Source organism: Ilyonectria robusta (genome assembly GCF_021365365.1).
Source record: "Ilyonectria robusta strain PMI_751 chromosome Unknown BGZ61scaffold_17, whole genome shotgun sequence".
Lineage (NCBI taxonomy): Eukaryota > Fungi > Ascomycota > Sordariomycetes > Hypocreales > Nectriaceae > Ilyonectria > Ilyonectria robusta.
The window spans coordinates 250,048-267,986 of NW_025764451.1; the positions used below are offsets into that span (position 1 = coordinate 250,048).

General features: G+C 48.4%; 7 protein-coding genes across 7 annotated transcripts; 4 read left to right on the forward strand and 3 right to left on the reverse strand.

Annotated features, from left to right (window-relative positions):
• Positions 1-1,810: 1,810 nt before the first annotated feature.
• Positions 1,811-3,307, forward strand: BGZ61DRAFT_550987 (ankyrin repeat-containing domain protein; the record flags this gene model as incomplete). Its single annotated transcript, XM_046255489.1, has 3 exons — positions 1,811-2,052; positions 2,149-2,661; positions 2,827-3,307. 3 exons carry the CDS (start codon positions 1,811-1,813, stop codon positions 3,287-3,289), a joined length of 1,218 nt encoding a protein of 405 aa, XP_046101048.1. The 3' UTR covers positions 3,290-3,307.
• A 485-nt stretch (positions 3,308-3,792) lies between these two features.
• BGZ61DRAFT_456425 (uncharacterized protein) lies at positions 3,793-4,699 on the reverse strand. The gene is made up of 2 exons (XM_046246519.1): positions 4,476-4,699; positions 3,793-4,424 (listed from the first exon to the last, which is right to left on the reverse strand). Exons 1-2 carry the CDS (start codon positions 4,654-4,656, stop codon positions 3,805-3,807), a joined length of 801 nt encoding a protein of 266 aa, XP_046101049.1. The 5' UTR covers positions 4,657-4,699; the 3' UTR covers positions 3,793-3,804.
• A 675-nt stretch (positions 4,700-5,374) lies between these two features.
• BGZ61DRAFT_496193 (aldehyde dehydrogenase) lies at positions 5,375-6,904 on the forward strand (the record flags this gene model as incomplete). Its single annotated transcript, XM_046250988.1, has 2 exons — positions 5,375-5,711; positions 5,769-6,904. 2 exons carry the CDS (start codon positions 5,375-5,377, stop codon positions 6,902-6,904), a joined length of 1,473 nt encoding a protein of 490 aa, XP_046101050.1.
• A 758-nt stretch (positions 6,905-7,662) lies between these two features.
• Positions 7,663-8,302, reverse strand: BGZ61DRAFT_590571 (uncharacterized protein; the record flags this gene model as incomplete). The annotated part of the gene is made up of 2 exons (XM_046256636.1): positions 7,767-8,302; positions 7,663-7,717 (listed from the first exon to the last, which is right to left on the reverse strand). Exons 1-2 carry the CDS (start codon positions 8,192-8,194, stop codon positions 7,663-7,665), a joined length of 483 nt encoding a protein of 160 aa, XP_046101051.1. The 5' UTR covers positions 8,195-8,302.
• Positions 8,303-12,597: 4,295 nt separating this feature from the next.
• BGZ61DRAFT_359050 (pyruvate kinase-like protein) lies at positions 12,598-14,310 on the forward strand (the record flags this gene model as incomplete). The annotated part of the gene is made up of 1 exon (XM_046241031.1): positions 12,598-14,310. The coding sequence occupies one exon, from the start codon at positions 12,598-12,600 to the stop codon at positions 14,308-14,310; it is 1,713 nt and encodes a 570-aa protein (XP_046101052.1).
• A 6-nt stretch (positions 14,311-14,316) lies between these two features.
• Positions 14,317-15,909, reverse strand: BGZ61DRAFT_456429 (phosphoribosyltransferase-like protein). The gene is made up of 7 exons (XM_046246520.1): positions 15,824-15,909; positions 15,723-15,762; positions 15,326-15,641; positions 15,201-15,257; positions 14,995-15,089; positions 14,545-14,937; positions 14,317-14,481 (listed from the first exon to the last, which is right to left on the reverse strand). Exons 1-7 carry the CDS (start codon positions 15,852-15,854, stop codon positions 14,460-14,462), a joined length of 954 nt encoding a protein of 317 aa, XP_046101053.1. The 5' UTR covers positions 15,855-15,909; the 3' UTR covers positions 14,317-14,459.
• Positions 15,910-16,401: 492 nt separating this feature from the next.
• On the forward strand, positions 16,402-17,602 carry BGZ61DRAFT_425307 (uracil phosphoribosyltransferase). The gene is made up of 5 exons (XM_046243642.1): positions 16,402-16,653; positions 16,707-16,854; positions 16,910-17,010; positions 17,078-17,282; positions 17,337-17,602. Exons 1-5 carry the CDS (start codon positions 16,494-16,496, stop codon positions 17,392-17,394), a joined length of 672 nt encoding a protein of 223 aa, XP_046101054.1. The 5' UTR covers positions 16,402-16,493; the 3' UTR covers positions 17,395-17,602.
• The last annotated feature ends 337 nt before the right edge of the window (positions 17,603-17,939 follow it).

The following is a 17,939-nucleotide window of genomic DNA, read 5'->3' on the forward strand; positions in this document are numbered from 1 at the left end:
CCGATCTCGCAATTGGGATAAATGACACAAGTGCGCATGACCTGAGTACTCTCCAGCAAGGCGATCACTTCAGTCCAGGCTTTTCGGCTTTTATGTCATTTTTTCTTTCCAGCCCGTTAAATCATTCCAACATAGCCTTGGTTTCTTCTTCCCCAGTGGACGCGGCAACCACGTCGGAAATACTTCACGAGTCAGCATCTCACGCTCAGCAAGTCATTCTGTCACCAAGACATCAGAGTTTCTCGGATGCATCTTTCACCACATCAGCTACGTCCGCATCAATATTGAGTGATCCGATGCAGGCCTCAATGGAAGCTTCGCAAGCACCCTGGACTCCATCAGGTAATACTCATACTTCGATGAACATACTGGGTCCTTGGCTAATACCGTTAAACCAGAAGTCACTTTGTTGTTTCCAGACATTTGCCAGAACAGCGCCTTCAACCCCAAACATGGGTTTTGCGTGGCCGAATGGGATCAAATCTCCGCAAGAGTACCCAGATGGGAACCTGGGTGGCTCGAATCGCAACTCAAGCACGCGGATCCAAAGATTCTGTTTCCCCATCATGTGGCAAGCGTAGCCGAATTTGTCTTCACCAATGATGTGAAAAAAGGAAGAGTTCCATTCGAGTCTCAAGGCTGCAAGTCACACGATCAGCTGTTCTCGCTTGTGGGATATCTCTTGTCAAATGAATCATTGCACCCGATCCAATTTGCAAACTTTATCAAATGGATATTCGACAATGATCAGTTCAGCGACCTCGCCGAGTTTTTGCTAATGAATTCAACCAATATGAGCACTTTCATAACTGAACTTCTTCATTTGTTTGCAGATTCACGGGACCGGCTTTTCTTTTCTCCTTTCCCAAGGATTCCAGTGCTTGACTTGTACAAGTTCAACAAATTGTGCAATCATATCTTCAGGCGGTATCCCACGGAAACTTTCAACCTCATCCGGGCAGCAGAGAAACGAGCTATCGAGGGTTCTCTGGGCAGAGATCTGATCACGCGCTTCGTTCAGGATGACAACCTAGAGGCCGCTGCCAAGCTGCTGCATTCACGAAGTATCAACGTTAATTTTGTTGCCAGTGATAGACTCGGACATGGAAAGACTCCACTAGAAGCCGCTGTTCTTAAACAGTCTGTAGAAATGGTCACATTTCTCATTGATGATGCTCGGGCCGACGTTAACCATCGGTTTGGTGATAACGAAAAGAAAACCGCCCTCTGCACAGCTACAGAGCGACTTCATGTCAGAATGGTAGAAGTCTTACTGGAGAAGGGTGCGACGGTTTATCAGGATCTGATGATACACGATGAAGATTTACTCACATACGCGCGGAAACAATCAGCATCCATTTTCAAGCTTCTTAGGGGGCCTTCACAAAACAACGTACCCGAAATATTCGACTTAGTTGAGGCGGCAAAGAACGGCAGCCGCACGTTATGCCAATTCATCGAAGACCATCAAATTGTTCGAGATGAGATTCTAGAGCGCGGACTGTATTATGCGATCGAAACAGCAAATATCAGAGCAATGAGGTGTTTTCTGCATCGAAAGGTAGACCCTGATACACCGAATTATCGTCGAGCTCGGAATGCTGGCGAATTTGACGAGAATTCGGACTCAAGACCCCCTATTCTCCTCGCAGCCCAGGAATTGAATACCGCAGCAGACATTGTTCATTTGCTGATACAGGCTGGGTCAAAGCCAACACATGACGATCTAACACAACTCTGTCGCTACCTTCTTCCCCTGGTTGGTAAATATTTCCGAAATCCTACGAAAGAAAGACATGTTTTGTTTGCCATGGTTCAAGCTGGGTGCAATGTCGCCGCGATTGGTCCGTCTGCATTAGAGATTTCAGCGGGTTATGGAAGCCTGCTCGAATGTGGTCTCTTGCTTGGCGCAGGGATCATCAACATTGACGAGTATGGGCTTGGTGGCAGAAGTGGCCTGCAGTGTGCTGCGATTGAAGGAAGGACAGCCGTTGTGGAGTACCTCATTGATCGAGGCGCGGATATCAACCTTCCTGCAAGCCCTGTTGACAGGTGGCCTGATCAGGAATACTATGAGTCTATACGGAATATCGAGACTGAGATTGATGATGCTGAGATGGTGGATAGGCTGAAGGCTGCCATGCTTAGGGAACGGCGGCTCACAGCACTTCAGGCCGCAGCTCTAGGAGGGCATACCGAGACGGTGGACTCTCTCATTGAAGCCGGCGCAAACTGCCAAGCACCTGCAAACACCAATGGGCTTATCACCCTGCTGGAAGCGGCAGCTGGACCCGGAGCCTGGACGGCAAACCACGTTCCCCTCAATTGGAAAGTCAGTCGCGAAGTCATTTTTAAAAAATTGCTTGCCCGGTCTGAGAGTGGCACTATCAATCGTACTGACGGCACTGATAGCACTGTTTTGCATCGTCTCATTAGGACAGCACCAATACAGTGCCTGGATCTAGCGCTCAGGGCTGGGGCAAGGACTGAAGACAGAAACCCTGTTGACAGAATGACTCCCCTCCAATACGCAGCAAGATTTGGCAAATTTGATGCCATGGAGCTTCTCATCAAGTACAATGCCAACATCAATGCTCCGGCAGCAGACAAAAGCAAGCATGGTCGCACAGCTCTACAGGCTGTCCTGGAAGATCCATTCCTGTTCAAGAATCCCTTGCCGCATAAGAGGGATAAATCGAAATCTACAGACAAGATTGAGAACATGGCGGCTCTCCTCCTGCAGCACCATGCAAGGATCAATGACCCTGCCGGCAAGTACGGTGGCCGAACGGCTCTACAACAAGCCACTTCATGGGAGGAACCGAGCGCCAAGATTATTGCATTTCTTTTAATACATGGCGCAGAAGTCAATGCCCCGCCTGCGGAAGTCGGCGGTATCACAGCTCTACAGGGAGCTGCAATTCGCGGAGATGTCCAGGTTGCCAGAATGCTAATTGCTCGCGGAGCCAACGTCAATGCACCGCCAGCTCTTAGAGATGGCCGAACTGCTCTTGAAGGAGCGGCCGAGCATGGCCGACTCGGGATGGTGCAGTTCCTTCTCAAGAACGGTGCGGTACCTGACCTGAGTAAGGGTTTTGGAACAGCAATCAAACTTGCTGAGAATAGGGAGCGCTTTGATATTGCAGATCTGTTACGAAGGGAGCAAGGACCGGCGTACACTAATCTATTCAACAACCTCAGCGACCAGCTAGCCTGGAATCCTGAGCCACACATGCCAGAGCTGGGCACGGTGATGGACAATGATGACCAAGACGAAATGGTTATCTAAATCTTTTTTCAGTTAGACTTCTTCTCTTAATACATCTTCTCCTCCAACTTGTCTGGGCGTATAGCTTTTGTCGAGGTGATAAACCGTTGCTGTTGTGTACTATTGTTGATAGAGGGTTGGGTGTCGAGCTGAGCCAGATACAAACGTTCTTGAGTGGCGCGATGGTGTGATAATGATAAGCGATATGCATTGTAACCAATTGTGGACTATCCACGGGTAACAAAAAGATTATGTGCCAGTTTGGAGTAGTCTAGACAGCTATATGTATGCTTTTAGGGGCCACGATGGGTCGATAGGTCTCTGGGATCGTAGAAACGATGTAGAAACGATGTTTCGGATGCAAGCCGATCTGCTATCTTCAATATAGTACAGTGACCAAACGGACGGCTCTAACAAAATGGATTAACATGTGGCGGTTTTTCGCACTTAAAGATAGTCCGGTGGGATAAAAATCAACCAAGTTACAGCTAAGATTACATCCTTAACCCAGTAGAATTTGTGAGATAAGAACCGTGCTAAGTGGATGAGCTAGATGATACAAGTGGCTCCTCGCCTCGAATCCTTCTCCATTTATTAGTACTGGCAATGAGATTTGGACTCCCGGAGACTAAAAAATGCCACTTGCGGAAGAATGTCTCGGTAATCTCCCAACTTGACGTCAAGTACGGCTCTCCCCATATAACGAGGCCCTGGAGGCCGAGTCCCCCACCCCGTTCCGACAAGTTACCAAGCAAATCGTTCTCGAAATCTCCGTCGTTAATCAGATGTTGAGACATGATCATTCGGTCTCGCAGATTGGCGTCAGGAAACGCATCTATCGCGACCTGGTGCGCGACCGTTCTTTGTATCGTCGTGGGTTGGAGGTCCGCAGGGAGATCCCCCAGGGGGCTGCTACAGTCCATCCGCTCGGAGCACATATGTTTGCTATCATGTCCCAGGAGAGCAAAGTTATAAAGTAGTGCGCGCTTTAAGTTGATGAAGACAATTGTGAGGAGAAGCCCAGAGCGCGGCGAGGGCATCACGGCTTTCCACCTTTTCAGCGAGGATCCTTCGGAAATATGGACCGTAGTAACCATCCCGTCCGCAATCCTACGGTTGGGTGTTGTAGTTGCTTTCAACGCCTTGTTCCTCTTTCCTGCTCTCAGATTAGACATTGGCGCCAGATTTGTTGACCCAATTAACTCACTGTATGCCCGCGCGTTGATGCGATTCTGGATCCTCCGCCTTTCTGCTGCCGACGCGAGCCCCGACCAGTCCTCATCGAGAGAGCGGGCCTCGGCTTTAAGGTCCGGCCGAGCCAGCAGCCGCGGTTGTGTGACAACTGCACAGGCCTGTGTGGATTGTTGCGTCTGCGTACTAGACTGCATGGTGAGTCGGAATTGCGTAAACGAGGTCGCAAAGGGATTTGATCCGAACAGGTAATAACAAGTCAGAAACGTGAGGCCACAAATCTAATACTCTAAGAAGTTCTACACTGTGAGGGAGAGGCGGGAGCGGAAATTGTGTCCAGCCGGGAGTGGGGGAGCTTGATTAGGCTTCGGTCATATGCATTATGCATGCTGCTGATGATTCGGGACTTGGCATTGGCTTAACGCCGAGATTCATCTTAGTCTGGAGTCGACACGGGGAATACGGAATACCGTAGGCTAAAAGTAATCGCCAAGATCTTAATTAGCCCCTGTTATTAACTCCGCAGCGAATACACCCTCCCTGGCAACCTAGTACCAAAGTGGCCGTGCATGTGAGGCGATATCTCCACAAAGCATCAGCATTGTGCAGCAGTCGGATATATCAGGCGGGGATCCCCACAGAGCATCAGCATCGTGCAGCGGATGGGTCGGCAATTTGGCATATGGCGTTTGTGAGTGTCTATTTTGAGAAGGAATAAGTCCATGGTGTCAAGGAAGGGTGTAACAGCTTACTGTTTCTCATTGAACGGCGTTTGGTATATAAGGACCTTGAACGACTTCATCGTAGGGAGAAGACAAGCCACTTTGTTTGATCAAGTTCCATACCCAATACAACCACCGACTTATTTACCCGTTCTTCAATTCCCTCAATTCTCTCAAAATGAATTTTCCCGCCATGCCCGTCGTCTCGAAGAGCGTTGATGAGCTCAAGAAACTTCCCATTGAGAACCGCCTCTTCATCAATGGAGAGTTCGTTCCCTCGAGGAGCGGGAAGAAATTCGATGTCATCAACCCAACTTCGGAGCAAATCGTTGCTTCTGTTTTTGAAGCAGATGCCAATGACGTTGACGATGCGGTCGCTGCTGCCAAGGCCGCATTCCCGGCGTGGTCGGAGCTGGAGGCCACCGAACGTGGTGCCTATCTGTACAAGCTGGCTGATGCGCTCGAAAGGCGTTTTGCTGAGGTTTCGTACTTGGATGCCATCAGTATGGGAAAGCCCGTTGATAGCGATTGTGAGACCTGGTTCATCCTCAAATCTTTGATGAATCTATGCTAACAGCTCCTTGAAGTCGCAACCCACTCCGCCATCAAACAGCTGCGCTACTTTGCAGGCAAGGCAACTGATGTCCAAGGGGATACCTCTCTCAACACTCCCGGGTTCGTCAATCTTGTCTTTCGCCAGCCCTTTGGCGTTTGTGGCGCGATCACGCCGTGGAATGTGCCCGTTACTATGATCACGCAGAAGCTTGGCCCAGCGCTCATCACGGGAAACACGCTTGTTCTCAAGACATCTGAAAAAGCGCCACTGAGCCCTCTGGTGATTGCCCAGTGTTGCCAGGAAATCGGCCTTCCCAAGGGTGTCTTCAATATCCTCAGTGGCTTTGGACAGCCTTGTGGCGAGGCCATCGCACGCCACATGGACATAAGGAAGATTTCCTTCACCGGATCTACAAATACTGGTCGTGCCATCAAGAAGGCTGCAGCAGAGTCCAACCTCAAGAACGTCACCATTGAGCTCGGAGGCAAAAGCCCGCTCGTCATTTTTGACGATGCTGACATCGAAAAGGCTGCTAAGGCCTCGGCCTTTTCCATCCTGTTCAACTCTGGCCAGACGTGCGTTGCCAGCTCGAGAGTTTTTGTCCATGCCAAAATCGCCGACGAGTTCACCATGGCTCTCAAGGGAGTATTTGCTGCCTTGGGTACGAGTAATGATCCACTGGCGACTGGAACTTTCCGCGGGCCTCAAGCTGACAGGCTGCAATCCCAACGAATCATGGAATACATGAATGGAGCAAAGGCGGAGGGGTTGGAAATTGTTACGGGCGGCAAGCGGGAGAGAGACACAGGGTATTTCATCCAGCCAACCATTATCAAAAATGCACCGGAAGACTCAAAGGTGTTCAAGGAGGAGATCTTTGGCCCCGTTATGTGTCTCAATGTCTTCGAAGATGAGGAAAAGGTGCTGCAGAGCGCGAACAATACTGAATTCGGCCTGTATGCTTCCGTCTTCACGAAGGACATCTCGCGCGCTCTCCGTATTTCGAAGAAGTTCGAGGCTGGAAATGTCGGCATCAACTGTTCAAGCCCTACGATGACGCTTGATATGCCATTTGGCGGTTGGAAACAAAGTGGCGAGGGTCGCGAGAACTCGAAATATGCTACGGATCATTGGACGGAGCTGAAGTCGGTCTATATCGCACTATAGGGCGTGATGTATATCCTGTGAGAGATGCAATACTGCTAAAAAATCATCACATGCCCTCAATTCTGGATTAGCAAAGTGCCCACCTTACTATCGATAGTGCTTCACCACAATAATGTCACCACCTCCACAATGCCTTTTCGTTGGTTGAAAATTTGAATCCAGATTGTTTGGAAAGTTGGAAGAGAAAAGAGGGTGGGCAGCTGACTTTAACATCATCTCTCGAACGACCGGTGCCTCCCACTTTGGATAATGGGCAAACCAGGACGCCCACATTTGAACCCTGTTAATAGGATCGCGGTAGTGTTTATACCTCGTAATTTCAACTAGCTACTAAGCCAATTGGCTCCTTCTAGTGACCTATGATCAATACTTGCCCTTCAATCTCTCCAACCCGGTTTAGTCGACCCACGCACCAGGCATTTCAGGGCAGTCGTTATCACTAATCAATGACCGCCAGAATTCACCCACAACTTTCTCAACATCAACTCGTCAGTCAAATAACCAATCCTCCGCTGTCACACCATATTTAAAACTTCCCAGGAAAATTGGCAAGCTCTCCTCAACACGTATCTGCTTCGTTGCTGACCAACGGCTCGTGATCATGGCGAAATCTTTAAATCACCGCCGGTGAGAGATTTCATCGTCTTACACGTGTATTGGAAACTGCGGTTTTGCAGGAGGTTCTCCGATTTTCGAGTGCAGGCCTTGTTTTGTTGGGTACAATGCAGAGTCTCCGTTATTAGAGCTAGCCTTGAGGCCTATTCCTCGTCGATGTTCACCTCAGTGTTCCCAAAGATTCCTGTCCCAGTGATTCTGCCAACGGTAAGTCATTGCATACAAATGGTGAGTTGGATTTACTCACCTTGAACCGAACTGAAGACAGATCTGAACTCTCTCCAAACTCTTCTGTAGCTTCTCTAGCCGCGTTTCCAGGTGAGTTAGATCGTTGTTCAGGGCAAGCTTTGCAAGAAAGAGTCGTCGCCTAAACTTGCTACCAGTCGTAGTTCGCTCAACGAAGTCGTTCACAGTTTCAGATGCCAACTCCAAGGTTTTGCGGCACCAGAAAAGGTAGTCAGCTAGCAGTGATGTTTGCATCAACGGGATAAGGTCAGAATGGTTGCAATGCCCTTCCATTCTGACGAGCGTAATCTCGAGCGTCCGAATCTCATATTGATATCCGTGAAACTGGTGAGGAGCTTCCTTTCCAATCTGTCTTGTTTCAGTAATAAAATTAACAGTCTTATGAACGTATCTCCCAAGACCGAAGATGGTTGCGAGAATATCAGCCATCTCAGGCGGTTGACTTGATACTGATCAGAGAATCAGACAATGAGAGTTTGCAAATCGGCTATTCGCAGCCTGGAAGCGGCACTTATGGCCACTAAAGTGCGATGTTCGGTGACAAGGAAAATTGGTAACTCAATGATAGTCGACTGTAAAGGATTGGGAGAAAGTGAGGAGGAAAGGGATGATATTGGTCATGAAAGGGTGTAGGATGAGAAGGAAAATCAGGTACTCTTATCGTCCCGTATTTTCTTGTTGTCTTCATTTGTTTGCTTCATTGCTCCACTGCGTATCAGGCAAGCATGCTAAATCCCTGGGCCTTGTTCCCTAGTTCAAGCTGATCCTGCCCCAGTCTGACCCATCACCGCCCCACTACGAAAGCAACGCAAACATCTCATGATCTTGATCTAGATCAATGTCAAGTGGAAGGGGATTAGTTTGTGCATGCCAAATTTGTACGCATTGCCGCTGTCTGTGACGGATCCTCAGTATCTTGTTGCCCTAGGTGCCGTCGAGTCTGAGGAACTAGCCAAGTTTTGCCATCGACTTAGTGACCAATACAGAGAACACTCAAGAGCAAGATACCGCCTCGAATTCGCTAAGGAAGAGAATGAGAGCAACGCCAGGAAATCTGCGCACTGATAAAGTCTGCATGTCAAATTTGCCTTTCCACCAAAAATGTGAGGCAGGAAGAGAATCAGCGAGCGTCACAGCCTTTTCGCCCCTCTTTAGTCGGGCAGATATCGTCATCGACAAACATCACATTCTCATGCAACTCTGCGGCACAGTTCCAATGTTTGTCGGCGTATAAGCGAGGACTGTCAGTTGCGCCCATGTAACTACCTGTTGGTTAGGAGCCGGAGCAGCCCCCGCTCGCCTAGAAAGGTTGTCTCTTCCCTCGGCTACTCAACTGACGTCAAATTCTCGAACCGGAGAGGACATTAAGAAACAGACACATCAAAAATACGAAGCATGTCCAAATAACGAGGTTGCGGCCATTTTTCGGTATTCTTTTTAATATGCATTAACTAATAGCCATGACTTGTTGGCAAACTTGACACGTCCGCGACTTCTGACGCTGCCGAAGGGCTTGAATTATTATGACCTGGGAGAGCAAACTCCTAGCGCCCAGATGGCAAGGGATATCCAGAGGCTGGTGTATCTGTGCTCTTACCAACGTACGATGTCCCCCTTGCTATTGTATATGGTCTAACCGCATCCTATTCTGGCTATAACATGATGTTACCCAGGCAAACAGCCCCTCATCACTAGTGCCCTCGAATGCAGGGACGGCCTCCATGAAGTGGGCTAGAATGCCCTCAATATAACGAAGCACACTCGATGTTTGTCTTTGATCTAACAGTGGACCATAGCAATAGACGGGACGCCTGTTTTCTGCTCTATGGGTATTCATAACTTCCAAGAGTCGCTGGTGATTTGAGAAGATTTTAATGTAAGCAGCTGTTGACGTTTTATACACGTTCTTTACTTCAAACATCACCTCCAAATCAATTCTTACTGTCACATTTTGGGATCATCGTACGATACCTTGAACAGCTTCCAGGCCGGCTGCTAGGAATCCGGTCTGTACGAGGTCTCAGACCCCGGCAGTTGGTTCTTCGGTCTCAGCCCTCCAGACCTCGGCCCCGGAGGCTGCCGGAGGCCGCCCTCATCTTGATCTATAAGACCGATCCCCAGTCCTTCGTTAGATAGGAGATCAAGAGCTTTCATGATCATCATCCTGATCCTATCCGCTCAGTGTGACACTTACTGTCTTCAATTCTTTTGAATCATGGACTCTTCCGACCTGTACTTTCCCCAAGCTCAGCCCGGCCATAGTGTTCTCGGTCAAAGTCTTCTTCACGCTGCTTTGCTCTCCGACTTGAAAATTCATCCTGTGCGTACATTGATTCCTTGCTGGAGGGGCCCATACTAACACATCCAGACTCAGATTGTTGCGCCAATATCGTGGACATGTGTCAGTCACCCCGTATATCCATGCGTCCCCTAGCACCCAATTCATTTGATGGCTAATAGTTCAGCAGTGCAAATGCAGTCGCGGCTCAATCATGGCTACTCAAGTTTGCCCGGAGTGCACTCACACTAAATGCGCGTCGTGTGACTCCGGTTGAGAGACATATGAGCTACAGACAGGTTTGGCCACTGGAAGTTATTTCTGTTGGGAGACTTTCTCGTTTAGACTGAAACTAGGAATGGAGTTCCCAATGCCACCAATTTAAATCAAACTGTCTGTCATGTCACGACCCGATTAAAGCGTCGGTTGGCCATTGACCTCTCCTTCATTTCTCGGATTAGCCATAATCCAATATATCAGTATCGTCTCAGCCCGAATCAACACTAATTCGGACCAACACCCTGTTGACCCTTTACCAAGCACACTTATATACATCAGCCATAGGACCTTAGATTAGTCGACACACTCACCTCATCAACACATTGGTTACCTATAGCTTTATTCTACTATCTTCAGGCGTGACGTGTATTACTCAATACCACATGTCTAATGAGTACAACAATTCTGTCCAGCAGGTTATAAACCTATTCCCATTTGCTCCTTGACCATCCGGCCATTCTGTGCACTCTTTCTCGCTTCAAGGCAGGGAAGTGAGAATTCACCATCTAATCGCCCTACGCACTATGCTTGCGACCATTAACTTGGGTCCTCAATCATGCGGATCCAGGTGGTCCCGTGTGACTCTAAATCTGAACTGGTGATTCTCCCTTTTTACGGTGTCATTTTATTAAATTTGCTCTTTCACGCTGCCCTTAATTGCCCCACCTGTTGTTGAGAAGACTGTGGCAGGCCAACGAAGGTAATGGAACGAAAGTACCAATATAAGCAGACCGGCTTGCGGGTGTGATGCTCTACCCAATCACTTCCTCCACCGAGCATCTCTTTACTCCATTCAGCTTTCTATCGTAGGGACCTATTTCCAATAAAGTCGAGTTCTCATGATGTTGAGACCCGGATGCAAATTTGCAAAAGATGCTAAGAAAATCACCCGTGGCGATGAGATACGCAGCTTCTTCTTTGACTCCTTTACGTACAGCCCCTGAGACACTGTATCTAGAGAACACACAATATCAGATTTTCTAACACTTTCTTATGCAGCACCTCGCTTAATAATCTCCTTTGCTTGGATTCTGGGTACTTTTTCGGTGTTATTAAACTTAAGGTCTAGGGTAGCCGTTAGCCCCGCCGAGGGACCGACTCAATAAAAGCGAATACAATAGCAATACAGGTTTCCGCACGAAGAAAGTCTCGGGATAGGTCAAAATTTTCAACTGAGTCCTTATTTCTTAGTCGGAGTCTTATGACTGTTCTCATGTTTAAAAAAAATCAGCATACTACAATCACGATGATATACGTAGACGAAGCTCAGATTTCTTGCTGGCGCTAAGTGTCCTCAAACGTAAGCATATCTCCCACTATTCGATCTCAATTCACAGTGCTTGGAGCTTTATTGGAATACCCTTGCTGTACAGAATCTTGTCAGGGACAATAGGAGTTAACGCAGCGAGGTGGACCAGTCCAATATGATCACATTGTCTGGTTTCAAAAACGCCACCCATTCCATCCTTTGCGACTGATCGACTCATGGCCAACTTTGTCCGTTTCTAAACTTATCCTGAGGTGAGGGCCTTAGCAAATAGGTGCGCAGTAACGATACAGGCCGATTATTACCGTACACCTAATTTACGGCTCGTAGCTCTACGGTAGGCGAACCTCTGAACCTTTGTGGTCACGCTGATCCGCTGGTATACCGAGTAATGCAATATTCAACCTGGTCTAAGCGTGTATAATACTACCTCTATCATCATGCAATGGGGGGCTAAACGTAATTCTACATATCAGACTGGATCTTTGACTTACTCTTAAGGTCCAAGCGCTTTGTCGGTCGTCTTGCGAATTGTGCAATCTACTAATCATAATCAGTTTGTAATGGACTCCCTCAGAGTCACTTCCCGGGCACGATGCGAATGATGCATTCCCCGCAGACCGTCATGGTAGTACATACTATTTATGACGTATTCACTCAGGGTACAGAACCCGGATAATTGTTGACCCCGTGAATAAATGTTGACATGAGATGATAAGCTTACATAGTGAACCAAGGCAGACCCCCCACCATCTTCCTACATCATCTTCCCGCCAGCTCATCAGATAAATTACAAACGAGTTATCTGTGATTTTCTCTTGATTAAATTCCATCAACACATTCTAGGAGCGAACTGTCTTGCGAGCTGCTCCATTTTGTTTCCCATTTGTGGCCTAATATTCCCCTCCTCTGGGCGTCTACCAGCCCTACCAGTGTTAGGCATTAGCAAGCCGTCACACAAGTTGTAGGTTTCAAGCAGTCAGCGCCTCGTTCACTAGGAATTTGGAAATGGAATCTTCCGGCCCCCAACCAAACACGGAAGCCAACGTTGCTCCACTACCTCCGAATGACGCCGTGATGAGCCTTCGATTGGGGAAGGCCAAGACGGTTGGCCCGTCTAGAATCCGTACGGCGATTAACAAACAACCGCAGCAAGGACTGGTTCAAATTACAGACCTCGGACTTGTCGGAGATGAACAGTGCTATGAATTCCACGGCGGAGTTGACAAAGCGATTCATCATTATTGTTCCAGCCACTACCAAACCTGGAACGAAGAAGCCCCTGGCCGCGAGCATCTTTTCAAAGTTGGGGGCTTTGGCGAGAATATCTCCGCAGCATACATGCATGAAGGAAATGTCTGTGTAGGAGATATTTATCGCTTAGGAAAACATGTCCTCGTCCAAGTCTCGCAGCCTCGGCAGCCTTGCTACAAGCTAAATCATCGATTCGAGTACAAGAAGACATCCAAGTCTTGTCAGAACTCTGGCCGAACAGGGTGGTATTATCGCGTTCTCCAACCAGGCTATGTGGCAGAGGGCGACCAAATCGAGCTTGTCGAGCGCATCAACCCTACTTGGTCTCTTTCGCGAGTGCAGAATTTCCTCTATCATGACCCGGGAAATGCCGAGGCCTTGGCTGAGCTTAGCTACCTTCCTGCACTGGCAGCAGAGCTGCTCACTTTGTTCAGCACTCGACTGTTACAAGGCGTTGAGGATATGCAAGGTCGACTCGTCGGGGATTTGGCACCGACAGCCTGGCGGTCGTTCAAACTTGTGGAAAAGACATCTTTGACATCCAGAGTTAAAAGATTTGTGTTTGTTGATGCCGATGGCAGCATGGAGCCTGCGGATATGGAGTTGTCAGCTTTTGCACACGTCCGCTTGAAGTTTGGCCCTGGTTCTTGCTATTCAAGGGCATATTCAGTCGTGTCTGGCACCTTTGAGAAATTTGAACTTGGCATAGCTCTGGACGACAACTCGCGAGGCGGATCGCGTTACTTGCACAACAATCTCATGGTTGGGGATATCATTCAGGTTGCAAAGGGCAAGCAAGCGGTAGCGGCGCAGGACAGTATCGAAACCGAGGATATCAGGAAGCATATCTTCATCATCGGTGGCATCGGTATTACTGCTTTCCTTGCTGAGATCAGGGCGCTCATGAACTCGACAGTCCAGTTCGAGGTGCACTACGCTGTGCGGAGCCGACGCGATGCATGTTATCTTGACAGCCTTGCTCTTGACTGCACGACTATCTATGCGAAAGATGAGGGACGAAGGCTTGATCCTAATTCCATCATTCACGGACCAAGCAAGGAGCTGGTAGTCGACACCAAAGTTTACGTCTGCGGCCCATCTTCCCTACTTGACGCATGTCGCAATTTGACCACAAAGTTTGGATATCCGCGCTCTCGTACCCACTACGAATCCTTCGGCGGGGCTTCAGTGGGCAAGGGCGAGCCATTTGAAGTTGAGATCAAGCGAATTGGTAGAATCCTTCCAGTACCCCAGGAGAAGTCACTCTTGGATGTTTTGGTTGAGGCAGGTTTTGATGTTGAATCCTCGTGCCTTGTTGGAAATTGTGGCACATGTATGGTGGACCATTGTGGAGGAGAAATTGTTCACAATGGCGTTGCACTCGACGAAGAACAGAAGGAGACCACCATGTTGAGTTGTGTGAGTCGTGGAAAAGGGCGCATAAGGATTGACTGTGAAGAAGTATGACAGTGTGTAGCAGCTAGGATTGGCAATACGAGTTTGAAGCAAGACTTTTATTGGAAAAGGGGAGGGGAGCTCCCAGTTTAACAGGCCGTCGTTATTCCGCCACGCAAATGTGATCCACCCAGAGCAACCAATTATACACCATTAGTGCATCATGAGAATAGAATGGATATCCTAGTCAGGCATGTTAGCTGGAGAGCTGTTGTGTTTTAGTCATCCAGAGGAAATTCGACTTACGATTCTCCATTGTGTGTCCTGCGAATCGCCTCGGCAATGGGATAGCTCACGTCCAGTTGCCGGATTTTAGAACAAGAGCGAGCATGTTCCGGAAGAGGTAGAGTATTGCAAACCACCAAGCACTCCAGATCGCTGCTCTCGATGACTGCCACAGACGGACCACTTAAGAACCCGTGCGTGACAATAGCGATGCTTCGCTCGGCACCCGATCCTTTCAGCACGCTTGCAGCCATTGAAAGAGTGCCGCAGGTATCTGCAATGTCGTCTACGACCACTGCCGTTTTTCCTGCAACGTTGCCGACTAGTATCATGCGGCTGACCTGGTTTGCGATTTTGCGTTCCTTGTGGATGATTGCGAGGTCGACGCCTAGTTTATCCGCTATGGAAGCAGCTCTAGGTGAATTTAGATCCAAGGTTCCTCGAAGGTGGTTCCAGTGATGGGATGCTTACCGCTTCGCACCACCGGCGTCTGGAGAAACTATCACCAAATCTCCCACCACGTATTGGCGCTTGATATACTCAATCATGACTTTTTCCGCATAGAGCTAGTATTATTTAGTAGAGTACTGGGAGGAGAGTAGAGTAAGCTAACACTACGAGGGGCCGAGTCAGCTGGTCTTATTTCTGTATGAATGAATGTTTACTGGGTGAGCGTACTTATCAACTGGGATGTTAAAGAACCCTTGAATCTGAGAGGCATGCAAATCCATTGTCTAGTGAGAAGAGATGGTAAGAGCTCAATGAACAAATTCACGAAATTGACGGTCGGCCATTTGCTTACTATTACGTGATTGCATCCAGCGACCTCCAACATGTTGGCCACTAGTTTGGCCGTAATTGGGGCCCTGCTTCGATCCTTTCTGTCTTGCCGCGCGTAAGGGAAGCATGGCAAGACTGCGGTTATGCGCCTGGCGGAAGCCATCTTGCAAGCGCTAATTGCAATCAGCAGTTCCATCAACGCATCATTAACAGACTCCGAGGCTGTTTGCAGGATAAAAACATCGACGTCTCGAACTGATTCTCCAATGGTAACTAGAGTCTCGCCGTTGGAGAATTTCGTGCTCAAGAGACCCTTAGATCCTGTTCCATATCCGATACTACATCAGGTTTACTCGTCAGTCGTACTTGAAGTGAGTGAATCAATCATAGGCAGGTAAGAAATGCTCAAAATGACTGACCTATCGCCCACGAGCTTCGCAAGCACCGGATGGCTGCTCCCTATGATGCAAATGGTAAGGAATAAATCGTAAGAGTGAGCAAACTCAAGGCCATATCTCACCTGCGAGAAAACGAATACCAGTATTTGTCATGGTGATTTGATCTTAATTGTTTGTGTGAATAAGTACAGGCTCTTTTTTATTCAACTCAACTGCGCATCAGACACTATTCATCCTTTCAAATCCATCTCATTTGAGCTTTCTATTGACTCATCACGCCTGATGAATCACGCCTGATGAATCACACCTGAAAGATCACGCCCCAGAAACAGTACCTAACTACATCCTTGCTTATCACCCATCAAGCCCCAAAAACCACCCACGTCCGGGAACATCAAGATGTCAACACCCGGATTTCGACGCATCTGTCCAGGTTGATTGGGAGGAGTGGCTATAGATACATGATCCCACAGCCTTATCAATCACCAAGATATGAGTGTCCAATGTAACCTCCCCGCATTTGGTGCTTATCGCAAACAGTTCAGACGTACGTTGATAATGAGGGAGAGGGGAGACGGGCTTATCGGACCCACACGCTACCAAATCACTGAACCTCATTGAGATAATGATGGTGGTGGCGATAAGAACTATGAAGTAGCGTAGTGCGGGAATGAGCTCAGTTATTCTCAGACAAAACATTACCATCATCTTTCAACGGGGATATCTCCAGTGGACCTTCTCTAGAAGAAACTGAAAAAAGATACGGCGTCAACAGGAACCTCCAGTGCCAAAATGAGTCTGATGAATGGCATACCGACTTCTAGTCGCGTGACCGTCTTGCCTCAGGATAACCATCTATTGGCACTGATGACAATCCTGCGAGATTCGAAAACAGATTGCATCAAATTCGCAGATGTTGTCGAAAGGGTGTCAACCTTGGTCATGGCAGCTGGTACGGCTTCCCTCTCGCCGTGTTTCAAGCTTACCTTTGACGATTTCCTTCAGCCTTGAATCTGCTGCCAGTTGAGGCTTCAGATGTCACAACACCAACAGGCGCCACATTCCAGGGTGCTCTGGCAACCAAAGAGGTCTGTGGAGTAAGCATACTTCGCGCTGGTGCTAGCATGGAAAATGCGCTACGAAGGACTTACACGTGGGTTGTACCTTCGCTGCTCTGAATACTAAGTCGTTCTAACACCTTGGTTCAGTGGGCCTTTGAGTTACGGAAAGATTTTAATCCAGCGAGACGAGTCAACGTGTCTCCCTGCACATCTCTATTCAAAATTCCCAAAGAACGTAACGAGGAAAGGTCGGCTTCCCCAGTCTGCTATGACGCCGGAATGAGAAATATGCAAGCTAAATTCGTGAACATGCAGCCGTTTTTATACTTGAGCCGATGTTGGCAACTGGCGGCTCAGCGTGTATGGCTATCGACATCATCAAGGCAGCTGGCGTCCCAGAGGAGCAGATTTATTTCATTAATCTAGTAGCGTCCCGCAAAGGGTTGGACACGCTCGGTTCTCGCTTCCCAGAAGTGCGGATAGTGACGGCGGCGGTGGACGAGGAGTTGACAGCCTCCAAGTAAGTAGCGGATTCCTTTCAGCTCGTGTTTGGTACCCAACTAACGAGGAACAGCCACATCACCCCTGGATTGGGTGATTTTGGCGATCGGTTTTACGGAACGGTTGACTGAACAAGGGAAAATCTTATCTCGAGACTGATTAGATGTTTTACGCGTCTCAATCAAAACATAACTTCTTTCATTGAAGAGCGTGGTGTTCGACGTGTATTAATTTCTCGCCCTCGCCACGGTTAGACTTCCACAGCCGGCTGTCTTCAAGGTTTGCCACGACGTCCGCATTCACACAGATGATCCGATAATTTTCTTATGAATATGTTCCTGTTAAGGTGTTTTGCTCTATTTATTCTGAATACGTCATTTGTATGACAGATGAGTCGGGCGTCCCAACTCCCGTCGTAGCGCTAAGATTGCAGTGCATACCCACAAGGCAGCATGGATTTATTAAGCGTTAGGTACGTACCTAGTGGGGTATGTCAAATCTCCCTGTGGCACTACAATTGCAGTGCAGTGGCCACGGCACCTGCCCTGAAGCGCTGAAGTGTGAGCGTAGGACAGGACGAGAAACGTTCCAATACGTGAGGCTGTATTTTACAAACCGAGGCGCGAGTTCTGCCGGTCATGGATGTCGTTGCTCTCGGAATTGTTCTGCTGAATTC